This window comes from Acartia tonsa, chromosome 13 (assembly GCF_053477335.1).
Source record: "Acartia tonsa isolate MP-2025a chromosome 13, ASM5347733v1, whole genome shotgun sequence".
NCBI classification, from domain to species: domain Eukaryota; kingdom Metazoa; phylum Arthropoda; class Copepoda; order Calanoida; family Acartiidae; genus Acartia; species Acartia tonsa.
The window spans coordinates 43,090,762-43,103,958 of NC_137272.1; the positions used below are offsets into that span (position 1 = coordinate 43,090,762).

The window sequence follows — 13,197 nt, forward strand, 5'->3', positions numbered from 1 at the left end:
ATAATGAGCAAATAATTTTTTTTTCTGAAAATATACTACGTGCTCTACGAACTTTAATTTCAATAGAATAAACTTTTGGTATTGTCTGTTTCTAGACATCGCCTCGTCGTATTTTCACAGTAGCTTTTTTCCTTTTTTCTAGCCCCTGTTGGGAGCTTTAACCCTGCGGGCCCGCATGCGGGGCAATAATTAACATTTACCTGACCTAAAATAACCCATCAAAAGCTACAGAGTAATATGACGAAACGACCCTAAAGAGGTGATGACACGAAACCGACAATACCCAATTTTTTTATAACAGTGAATTTTAATATTAGAACAGAACTACAAGCAGTTCATCTTTCTAAAGAGCTGCTATTTTAAAAAATCTAATCTATTTTTTCTACTATTTAAAGATTAGGCTTTTTAACAAATAACCTGTTCATTAATTTGTATTTGTTGCTTACAAAAAATGGCTTTGGACACAAAAAATATATACACATCCAATTATGATAAACAAAATTATCCCCTTCATAGATTGAAATTATTGGTGGAATAGTTTATACTCTACTAGTTTCTACTAATTGTACTATTTTACTAGGATTTTAGATAAGTCCCTAAAAATTTGAGGACCAGCAAAATTTACAGTCCAATGTCATCTCCATCACTAGTTTTAAGGCCACTTTTAAGCTAATGAATAATCTCTCTGAGGAGAGTGTTTGTAATTTTATTAATTTCATCCAAGTTCTGTCCAGTTACATTGGTATAAATATTATTTTTGCACTTGTGTTGGTAGCACCATCTAGCTTGGGTCTCTAGGGCGGTTGATATCTGAAATAATTACTTAGTCAAACTATATACAGTTAAAGATTTAGTTGATTGAAAAATTTAACAAAAAGGTCTATGTTTAGCACCAGTGTCTGTATATACCCATAGGGCTAGAGTTCTCTATTGGCAACTTCAGTTTAACAGGAAAGGTTGAAACATAATCTTGGGGCGGGAGGTTGGGGTAAATTCTAGAATGATTTCTCTTGGGCCTTTGAAGGTGAAAAAAATATTAAATTATTCCTATGATATAAAGATTATCATTTTATAATTTTTAAAAATACGTAATGTACCTCTAGATTTCTGTTCATAGGCCCGGCTATCCAATCTCTGAGTTATTAAACATTATTGAATTGTATTAAATTATATCTTTGATAGCATAGCTACTCTATAAATTATTGTAGAATAATATTAAGTATCCGATTATTTGACAACTTTCATTCTTTATTAATCCACCAGGGTGAACGCCTCTAGAGGTCTCTAGGGACACTTGAGAAAGGACGGGCATAGTCGACCACCCACCTGGCATTTTAGTTTTTGAAAAGTTAACAAATAGGAAGGAAGGGGTCCATGTAACAGGGTAAAGTAATCCCCCTGCAAAACAGTTATAAAAACCCTCTCTTTACCTATGAGTAGCTTCACTGTAAAGGAGAGCCATATTGGTCTAGCGGTTAGTTAAATCATCCGGTACAGACAGACAATCATTCTATTACTTTTATAATTCATGAGCACTAGTTTTAGTACGAAGACGAAAAAAGTCCCTCAAAAAATCAGCATGTTACGTCATAAAAACGAGGGATTATCCATCTCTTTTCAAGGGGTTTTCTTTCCCACTCCTCATCCCTCATTTTTATGACATCATCTTCGTCTTCTTTCCAGACACTTGTTGTTCAAACAAATAGTTGGTTGTCTGTCGGGCGTTTTACGTGACTAGAATTTAAGATTTTTCAAAAATACTTTGATCAATAATCTTTGATTCCTGTGATAGATATCTGGATTCTGTGCAGATTTGAGAAGCAAGATTTTTTCCATTCTCATTTCAAACCATTCCATTATGTTGATATGTTTTATACCAAGCTTTTTCACTGAAAATACAAAATCAACTACGTCCATCCTTGTAACGAAGCACAAAATTTCGTGACTGACATTGTCAAATGCTATGATAAAATCTAACATACATAAATTGATTGTAAAAAAAACATCTGTATCAACATGATCTAATGCCAAAAATTTAAAATATTATTATAATTTTCTTTTAAAAATTCATTACCTAAATATCCCGTAACCCAAGCATCATCAATCCATAAAAATTTGTTAGTGGTTGCTGCCTCTACAAGTCTAAAAAGGTTTATATAAAAGCAACAGGATGTTTTTGTGTCTGAACCATATGAATTTTCTAACCACAGAACCGATATGGTGCAACTTAAGAGTGAAGGGTACTAGGTCTTGCAAAAGTTTGTAAATATTTTTGGAGATGGTACCAAGAGAAATTAAAAAAAATCTCCCCAAAAAATTCTAAACAATATTCAAAATGGAGGTCTTTCCCTCAAGTGCCCCTAGAGGTCTCTAAGCATTCATAAGCCGAGTAGCATCATCAATCACATGGAAAATTTTTTGTCCTGTTTTAAATGAATTTTGGAAAATTAAGTTGAATTGTTTTTCTACCTGGCAGCTGTTTTTGGATTCAGTATGTATAGCCATCCTGTACAGTACTCTGGAAAAAAGGAAAGGTTAATTTTGCATTGATACGGTCATTTTTTTATTTGAAAAAACATCCAAGAAAGTTAGAAATTCATGAAGAGCTTTTCATAGAGTATTATATTTTTAAGGAAAACTTTGAAACTTTAGCTTTATACAAAGAAAAGATTATCAATAAAGCTGTTTCTTAATGGAACAATTATATTGCTTAATTTAGCCCACTTACCCTTATCAGAAATAATACTAGCTTTTATCGGAAATAAAACTCCCAAAGCCACTGAAGAAAAGTAGATATTCATAACTAATTTCTGTCACTGGTAATTGGGTCAAATTTAGTAATACTTTTGTTCCATAAAAGAAAACACCCAGCAAAATTGTAAAAAAAAATAAAATTTGATTTCTATAATAAATTTAACAGGTTCCCAGCCTTAAATGTATAAAATTTTGCAGATTACAGCACTTATGCGTTGAAACTACAATAAAGTTTTTTGAACTGTTTATAAACACCAAAGATATACAGGGAAAATCTAGAGCTACAGACAAACGGACAGATATACCTGGATAGTTATCATCTGGGGCTTCTTCTGGTGCCAGCTCTTCTGTACTAACATACCACTAAAGAAATAACTCAATAATATAGAGTAGCAACGCCACTGAATGTCAGATTTCAGAAGAAAATTATTTTTTTCAAATTTAAAAATCTCGTTAGTTGATTAAATATCAAATGACAATATTCTAGCAAAAGTTCAACGTTATAAACAGTAGGATGCCCAGGGTTTGACACCCATCTTTAACTAAAATTGAGGAGGGTAAAATTCTAAGGGGTATAATACAGACAATAAGCTGGCATTTTAAGGGGGGGGGGGAGTGGTTGTACAATCAGATCTAGGTAATTCTTGTTCAGTTAAATTATTATGCTAGATGATTCACTCCTAGCTTCTTGGAGGACTGTAATAGAGGGATGTGTCAGAAAAATAGACTAAAACCATCTAAAGACTTAAGTCTTAGAATTAACCAATCTAGACCCTGTGTTTCTCTTGCCTTAAAGGAAGACTTCAGTCGGTTCAATGGTTAGCGATATTTTATCGGACAGACAAAAAATTTTCTATTTTACACTATTTTAAGGATTCACCAAAAACTGGTAAAAACTTTATTTTATATAGACGACAAATTATTATTAATATTTAATATTCAACTGACGTACTACTTTAATTATTTATAAAAATAATTAACTTGTAAAAATAGACATATAAATGAATAAAATATAAATTCAAATGATCATTTATCTTTATACTTTATTAAGGTATAATTAAACTAGGATAAAAATAATCCAAAAGTCTCAATTATTTAAAACGAGTGAAAAAAATTTAATAAATATCTCAAATAAAAAAAAAATAACATATAGATTTAAGAAAGAACAAAATTTTAAAAAAGTTTTTTTTAAAATTGACACACCGAAGGACAAGGTTGCCTTTGAGCTTTTATTCTCAATCATTAAATTTTACTTATTTTTTTACCTACAGTAAATTGAACTGGTCATAATAACTTGAAAATGAAAAAAAGGTCAGGTTAGGTAAGGTTATATTGGTTACTGGTTAGACACATAGGGTCCTCCGAAAGAAGTTAGGCATTGGAACAAAACTATTCCTTCCCCCCTATATATTTTCAATATATAAAAATAAGGGGAGGGTGTTTTAGTGCTCGAAAAACACTTTAAAACTAAGCACTGTAGAACTATACCCTGCTAGTATTATTTCTCATAACTTTCATTCCATACCAAACTATACCCTGCTAGTATTATTTCTCATAACTTTCATTCCATACCAAACTATACCCTGCTAGTATTATTTCTCATAACTTTTATTCCATACCAAACTATACCTTGCTAGTATTATTTCTCATAACTTTCATTCCATACCAAACTATACCTTGCTAGTATTATTTCTCATAACTTTCATTCCATACCAAACTATACCTTGCTAGTATTATTTCTCATAACTTTCATTCCATACCAAACTATACCTTGCTAGTATTATTTCTCATAACTTTCATTCTATACCAGACTATACCTTGCTAGTATTATTTCTCATAACTTTCATTCCATACCAAACTATACCTTGCTAGTATTATTTCTCATAACTTTTATTCCATACCAAACTATACCTTGCTAGTATTATTTCTCATAACTTTCATTCCATACCAAACTATACCTTGCTAGTATTATTTCTCATAACTTTTATTCCATACCAAACTATACCTTGCTAGTATTATTTCTCATAACTTTTATTCCATACCAAACTATACCTTGCTAGTATTATTTCTCATAACTTTTATTCCATACCAAACTATACCTTGCTAGTATTATTTCTCATAACTTTTATTCCATACCAAACTATACCTTGCTAGTATTATTTCTCATAACTTTCATTCCATACCAAACTATACCTTGCTAGTATTATTTCTCATAACTTTCATTCCATACCAGACTATACCTTGCTAGTATTATTTCTCATAACTTTCATTCCATACCAAACAGGACATAATAGGAAGCTTCCAGTTTTGTACCTCTCATCTTTCAAATATGGCCTGCAATCAAATATCAAACTTTGAATGATTCCTGAATTTTTTGTATGAAATAAAGGGATTGTCTTTTTTTCACAATTTTCAGCGATTTTTTAGACAACTGACTGGCGCTAGTCAGGGAGTAAGGGAGGGGACAATGGATCGAATATTCAATTTTTAAGTAGTCTCAGACTTTGGGGACTGGCTTAAAGGGAATGTGCACGAATACAGCAGATTCTTACTGATATTGGGGACTTGCGCATCAATGCCCCGCTAACTAGCTGAGCTAGTTTTGAATATGCAGACAGAAAAGTTTGTAATTTATCGCTGGTTTTAACAAATATTTTTTCCCAAGAAAATGTCTTTTCATGTATAGAAACTCTACTGTGATATTTATGTATTAAATAATCTAAGAACCGCTTGAATTTTGGGGTCAGTTATAAATATATTAGAAGGGTTGAGGTTGAGGTTAAACAAGATTTTTCCAGTGATTAATTACAGAATGTTTACTACATTGTGATGTGTTGATAATTTAATTTTCAAGTAAATGATTTTTTTCTTAGAACTAATTTTGTTCTAAATTAGGTTACCATGATCCCCTTACAATTTTGGTAAAATTTTCTTGAAAAATCTGGTTTTCGTTGCTTTTCAGCGAACCCTCTTAAACTGAATTAATTGCCCATTGTCCCCTCCCTTACTCCCTGGGCGCTAGTTGTAGAGTAGACTTTGACATAAGATTTTTGTATATCATATCTTTGGACTTATATGTTTAAGTTGAAATTTGCAGAAGAGCTAAAAACCTGCACATTGCTGAGAAACAGTTAAAACCGCCGTGCTACCGTTATCTGTTGACTTTTTAGAGGCATGGCGCTAGTTAGCCAGCAGAGATATAGGAATACAATTTTGTACATGTATTTCTAAGACCCTCAAGTAACTTTTTAGCTCAGGAGAAGAATTAAATTCGAAAAATTGTATTTAGAGTCTTTAAAAGTGTCGGAACCGAATAAGTAGAATATTAATGCATGAGTCTAAACAAAATTGTAAGCAAATTTGTTGCAAAACTGTTAAATACAGGATAATGTTTAAGAACATATTTACATTTATAGAGATGCTTCACTTCTAACGTTGTACCTTTTTGTAATAGAAATCAGTATACCAAAAATCAGATCAATCGGATAATTAAATTACATAAAAGTTTGTTGTTTAAAAAGTAACCAAATCAACATGTTTAAATAGATGTACGGACATTCTGGTAAAGATTATATAGTTGCTACGATTTCTAAATCGTACCTAACACTTTCAGGAATCACCATGCAAAGTTTGAAATTGATAGGACAATTCTAACATGCCTAAATTAACTAAAAAATCTATCCGTTCCGGACGGACCGAACCTAATTATAGAAAAGCTTCACTTTTAATAAAATATTACCTTGTTATATGATAAGTAGCATAAAGATCAATAAACATGTCATCATCTGTTTTGACTATGAATTCAGCCTTAAAAAATATTTTTTAACATGGTAAATTATGTAAGTAACAGGATATCTAACTGTCTATGTGTGTGACAGTGTAGCAATAAGGATCTCTCTTAAGTGACACTTATAATCTGGCAAGGGAATGTTAATAACTATTCTGAGGGGGAGGGTAACCCCACCCTCCAAAAAGAAATCATCCATAGCAAAAAATACCGCCCACAAAAATTTATTTTTTCTTATAAAACAAAAGTTATAGATAGAGGGTTCACTTGCCCCTCCCCACTCCCAGCCCCTTCACCAAATTGTCACTGTAGGCCTAGAGTGTGTAGCTGCTAGTCCTCATATTAAAGTAACTGGATATCTCTCTGTCTGTCTGTACTGAATGATCTCACTAACAGCTCAACTGATATGATTTACCATTAGAGTTTAGCTTCTCATAGGTAAGGGTAAGGTTTTTAACTATTTTAGGGAAGGATACCAAAATTTTACTAAAAAGATATTTTATTTTACAAAGCTATTGTTTTGAATAAATAAATTTCGCTAGCTCCCAAACTGCATGTATAACATTCCAATAAAGAAAATACAATTGTCAGGGGTAAGTGGGTTAAATAAAGTAATACTTTTTCTCGTATTCATTCGAATCCGGTTATAGGAACCGGTTCTCATCCATACGAATGTCTAGCATCGTATTATATCCAGCTTTCTACGAATATAAAAATGTATATTCTAAATCTGCGGAAAGCTGTTTATAATACGATGAAAGAAATAACTATTAAAACCTTTAAAAACCTAGAAATTGTAATAACCTGCTGACAAAATTGACTGGTCCATAATTTTCCAAAAACATTTTTGTATGACAGATTCTTATAGCTGTCAATAAAATCTCCCTGCACTATATCTTGAAATCTATCCGCTTCTGCCTAGACAAAACAAGGATGGCAACATCAATAAATGCGAAGCTATAAAATAATACAAACGAAATTGTTACATTCGTAGAGTGTCAGGACCTAACAAACAGAATACAAAGTTATATTATAAACAAAATTGTATGTAAATTTGTAGCAAAATTGCTGGATATTGTTTATAAACATACTTATATTTTAGGTACTTGATTATAGAGATGTTTCGCTTATTAGGTTGACCTTATTGTCTTAGAAAAAACATTACTCTTATTATAGCTTTAAAAAAACAAGGACTATTTTGATCAAAAGTACAAGAAAAATTAAATTATTTGCAGTGGCGTGCGAACCGAAGGGGGCATTTGGGGCAATCGCCCCCCCCCCCTAGCGACCAAAACGCCCCCCCCTGCCCCCCCCCTAGCAACCGCCCCCCCTGCCCCCCCCCCTAAATGTTAAAAAATGCCCCATTTTGCCCCCCCCTGGTCAACAAAAATGCCCCTTTTTGCCCCCTACCCTACAAAAAGCAAAACTATCCCAGTTTCCAAAAAAAAGATCAAGAAATACTCAACAAAAAAAAACAAACAGAGAGTTACTATTCATTTAACCCTACCAAATTTTTAAATTAGTGTAGAAATTAGGTTATAATCTTTTTTCACTGAACATAACAAACCAGGTTATAGGAAGTATTTTATTTTGTATAATATAAACTTTTTACCAAAGAAATTTTGTACATCCCCAATGATGATACACAAAATTACCCCTTAGTAGTTTGATTAGTGGATGAAATGTATGGAAACTCGACTTAATTAACCAACCAATCAAAATTCCATTAAAGTCCCCAAAGTTGTTGAGCCAACGAATAAGAAAATTTTATATGAAATATTGGGGACTAATGTAATAAATAGCCCAAAAACTCCTCCCTCCCTGCGTATTAGAAGAAAAAAATTTGCGCTTCGCGCTCTTCTAAATGGTTTCTGCTATGAAATATTGGGGACTAGTGTAATAAATAGCCCAAAAACCCCTCCCTCCCTGCATATTTGAAGAAAAACATTTGCGCTTCGCGCCCTTCCAAATGGTTTCTGCTATGAAATATTGGGGACTAGTGTAATAAATAGCCCAAAAAACCCCTCCCTCCCTGCATATTTAAAGAAAAAAATTTGCGCTTCGCGCCCTTCCAAATGGTTTCTGCTATGAAATATTGGGGACTAGTGTAAAAAATATGCCAAAAACCCCTCCCCCCTGCATATTAGAAGAAAAAAATTTGCGCTTCGCGCCCTTCCAAATGGTTTTTGCTATGAAATATTGGGGAATAGTGTAATAAATAGCCCAAAAACCCCTCCCTCTCTGCATATTTGAAGAAAAAAATTTGCGCTTCGCGCCCTTCCAAATGATTTCTGCTTTTTATCACAATGAAAGGACAAGTAATTTTTTTTTATTTTTTACATAGTTCATTATATCTTTGGTTTTTATGGTATGATAAATTTTTTGTGGAATATAAAATTTAAAAAAAATAAAATTTCTTGCTGTTTCGAGCATCCAGTATGTAATTTACTTTGACTTTCATCACACAACATACAGGAAAAAGGATTTGTGACTTTTTCTACCTAAAATATATATTTATTTCAACAGATGCTCTTTAAATCTACTTGTCTGTATTCTTATTGATGATTTTTTGTGCTTTGCTATATAAAGATGTTGTCATCCTTGTTGTCATACAATAAAGAAATATCTAATATCATTTTTTCATATTAGGTTGATTTTTGGTAAATTATTTCCAAAATGAGTGTTTTTATCTCCCCCCCCCCCAAGTTTTTTTAATGGGGTTATTCATCCTTCCTGCTGAGATTTTATAACATCCCCTTCCACCCATTAAAAATATTTTGTGGTGGAGGGGGGGGGGGGGAGGTTAATTTATCTTCTGTACTATTTTTTCGAAGATGCTTTCTAGCTCCCTTCCCTTCGGTCATTGCAGGGTGGGGAGAAGGGATGGGGGAGAAGAGATGGGGGGGGAGAGGTGGGGGATATAAATGAGAAATAGGGATGGGGGAAGGGATGGGGAAGAAGGGATAAGGACTAGGAGGCCCATAATCAAATAATCCCACCCCTTAAAACGCCCTTATGTAAAATTAGTATATATAATCAAAATGCCCCCCCCTAAAGCAAAGTGCCCCCCCGGGGCACTTTGATTTAGGGGGGGGCAAAATTTTACAAAATCTTCAAAATGCCCCCCCCTAGACAAAGTGCTTCGCACGCCACTGATTATTTGGTAAAATGTTAAGAAAAGCAAACAAACCTATATTTAAATACAGAAATCATCATGCTAAGTTTGAAATAGATAGGACAGTTTTATTTAGCATAATTTAGAAATAGGAGTCATTTTTTAGTGGCAGGCGGTCAGACCAACCATATTTGAGGAAAAGTCCAATTTTTCAAAACGTCTAACCTGAACTCTAAAGTTGTCGTCTTCCTTCTCACTAGTTCCCAAGAGGAAGACTAATCTAGTATTGACACCCTCTATCTGTGGGTTACCCCATGTTTTCCTGTTTCATTAATTCACTTATTTGTTAATTAGAGGCTGGGCCACTTGCATGTAGGCGATCTAGATTTAAATATACTAAAGGCTTAAAAATAGCATATAACCACCAAATAATTTTAATCTGAAAGTTAGTCTAAAAACATCTCAGGACCTATGTGAATATTCCTTTAAATTGAGAAATTGATCGCTTCAGTAGTTATCAAAATCTTAAGTAACAGACATATAAAACATGGTGGGGGCAAGGTTCTATTTAACTTCAAGCGTTCCCTAGTACATCTTTCATTAAAAAACTTGTTGCTCTATAATGTTAGATAATACCCGACAAACCTGGGGAAAAGGGAATGATATTCTGACAAACAATTTTAAAGGAAAATTTCCCTACACCCCCCTTCCCATTTTCTTCCCCTTCTTACCCACCCCACTTCAGTTCTATGAAAAAATATACTTCCACGATACTTTAAAAGGTTTTTATGAATTGTTGTAGAATTTATTATTAGACTAGCTACCCCTTGAGTCCATAGACGTCCAAGGGGGGGGGGTAATGGGGCGATTTTTTTATTTTACCCCCCCCCCCCCCATTTAAAATTTATCCCTACCTTAGGGGTGCCGTAGAAGGGGTAAATACCCCCCCCCCCCCCAAAATAAAAAATCTCTAATAAAAAAAATATGCGCGCTTTGCGCGCATTTTTAATACTATATATTTAATAAAATTTAAATTACCCCCCCAAAAAATTTTACCCCGGGGATAAATTTTGGAGGGGGGAAACTAAATTTACCCCTGCCAATTACCCCCCCCCCCCCCAAGCAAATTTCAATCCCGGGGTAAAAATTTTTTTTTGGGGGGGGGAAAAAATTCGCGGCGAATTACCCTCCCCCTTAAAAAATGTTTACCCCCCCCCCCAAAAAAAAAAAGCTTGGACGCCCCTGGCCCTTGACATACCTCTTTGATTGCACGACCTTTGTATAGAAGTTCTAACTGTGCATGTGCGGTAATGAGTTACTCATGTTTAATAATAACGTCTCTATTACGATATTATGTGATTTTGACTCGAACCCGACACCTTCTGAACGGCCATCGGGCGAGCTACCATTAATGCTAATTCCGCGGGATTCTAAAATTAAGTAAATTCCTGATAACGTCTCTTGCTTCGTTGTTTTGCATAGCAGAATGAACTATAGTAACCAAACCTAAAGAATAAGATGTTTTTGATTTATTTCATATCAAAATGTTTTTTCAATGATCAATTTTTCTAAATGTTAATTAGACTAAAGCAAAGCGTTGAATAGGCGATCAGTAAAAATAGAGGAGTGTAATCTATAATACAAAGTAGCTTGATGTCTATCCGTCTGAAAAATAAGATCTCGGTAACCAAAGTACCGATTGTATTCTACTCTTCAGGGTATATACCTATTGGTACTGTGGTGGTTTTAAGCTATTTTCTTGGGACACCCCCAACCCTCCCCCCCCAAAAAAGAAGTTTTCTGTGTAAACTACTTCAAATAAAATTGGCAGCACTATAAATTTTTTTAAAATTACCTCTTAGGGCAAAGCCCCAAGAGGCTAGGGGCGAAACCGCCAGTAAATATATATTAGGTTACACTGTAACCTAACCAAACCTGAAATAAACACAAACACACGAAATGAGGAAGGTTGGTGGGAGGTTCTAAATGATAAAAAAACCGTTGATGAGCCAAGGCATCCTCCTTTAAAAAATAAATTTACCTATTCTAGATCTGTCACAAATGTTGGAGTTTATTCTTATTTGAAAATTTGTAATGTTGATTAATGTTAAACCTAAAAAATACAATTGTATTAAACAAATCTTAGTTAATTGACAGTCAGACAAACAAACATAACAAATAAAGAATTTCAAAAGTGCTGCAAAAGGTCCTAACTGTACATACCATTGAGTTGAGCTTATTTTAGTCAATGCATTCTCCCCTACTCTAACTATTATAATACTATGTCGCACATCTGACATAGCAGGAGTAGGAACCATTTTTAACATCTTTAGTTATGACACAGTGTTGAGCCCAGATTCAAACCAATCACCTACAAATGCGCTACTTGTCAAGCCACAGTCGCGAGTTTCATTAACCTGTTGGGTGAAGATCAACACTGACAGGAACATCTTTGACATCATTGAAAAAGTTATCAAAGTCATCAGTGGCACTTTTTTCAGCATTGTCTTTGTTCTCATTCACTTTAGCAGTGAGAGCTTCAGACTGCAGTTGGGGATATTTCAAATAATGAAAAACCTATTTAGCCCCTAGCATCCAGGGACTCTGTCTTCGAAGGTATAAGAAAGAGCAAACAATTAGCCTTAAACCATCCAAAGATTTAAATTGCAAATTAAATTATCCTAAAACCAACCCAGGACCTATGTGAAGCTTCCTGAAAAGAAGAACTAAATCAGTTTCTAAGTTATTACAATTTTAAGTTACAAATATTAAAACCTTGGGGGTGAACACACCCTCCCCAAAAATAATTTAAAACCTTCCAAGGACCTAAATATTAGAAGCATCACTGAAAGGAGAACAATATCGGTTAGCGAGATCCTTTGGGACAGACAAAAATCGCTTACTACTTTATATAATAGGAAATAGGATGACAATTACATCAAGAGCGCAATTTTAAGTAGCTGTGTTTAGTGCCCTAGGAAAATAGGGATAGATGTCACAGCTTTTTGCCTACCTATTCTATTGACCGTTATGGTAAAGCGAAGGGGGGAAGAAACCTCCTAGAAAAGAGCTGGGGTATGGGAAATTTCCTGATGTCAATAGAATAGATAGGCAAAAAGCATAGAAATGACACTATTGCAATTAAACTTTCTTTATTTCTCTTATTGTTTTCCTGTTTGTTAAGCTTATTATTTCAAACAGCTACTCAACTATTGGACGTTTACCCGTCCATGTTTTTCGATAGATGTAAAATCCCTCCCTGAATTAACTGAGATTTCTTTTCTTTTTCAGCACTGTTTCTTTTTTCATGTCTCTCTATAAGTTCTGCTTGAAATTGTCTGTTGAATATACAGATTTTAAGATTTTTTTCTCATCTTATATTGAAAAGTTAGTAACCACTTAAAATCTTCTAAAATGTCTATGTCTGTATTTTTGTACCTAAGGATTTTGCTAGCCAATGAACTGATATGGCTCTCCTTTACTATGTAGCGTCGCATAGGTATGTAACTATTTTAGGGAGGGTTTTCTGTTAGTGGAGTTG

General features: G+C 33.8%; 2 protein-coding genes across 2 annotated transcripts; both read right to left on the minus strand.

The window, feature by feature from the left end:
* Nucleotides 1–173: 173 nt before the first annotated feature.
* LOC145304117 (uncharacterized) lies at nt 174–9,975 on the minus strand. Its single transcript, XM_080145875.1, has 10 exons — nt 9,882–9,975; nt 7,346–7,459; nt 6,494–6,561; nt 4,995–5,088; nt 3,060–3,117; nt 2,470–2,518; nt 2,075–2,142; nt 1,784–1,889; nt 1,098–1,134; nt 174–810 (listed from the first exon to the last, which is right to left on the minus strand). Exons 3-10 carry the CDS (start codon nt 6,529–6,531, stop codon nt 670–672), a joined length of 591 nt encoding a protein of 196 aa, XP_080002001.1. The 5' UTR covers nt 6,532–6,561; nt 7,346–7,459; nt 9,882–9,975; the 3' UTR covers nt 174–669.
* Nucleotides 9,976–10,930: 955 nt separating this feature from the next.
* On the minus strand, nt 10,931–13,153 carry LOC145335318 (uncharacterized). The gene is made up of 4 exons (XM_080181053.1): nt 13,139–13,153; nt 12,074–12,200; nt 11,698–11,769; nt 10,931–11,162 (listed from the first exon to the last, which is right to left on the minus strand). Exons 1-4 carry the CDS (start codon nt 13,151–13,153, stop codon nt 11,071–11,073), a joined length of 306 nt encoding a protein of 101 aa, XP_080037179.1. The 3' UTR covers nt 10,931–11,070.
* Between the last annotated feature and the right edge of the window lie 44 nt (nt 13,154–13,197).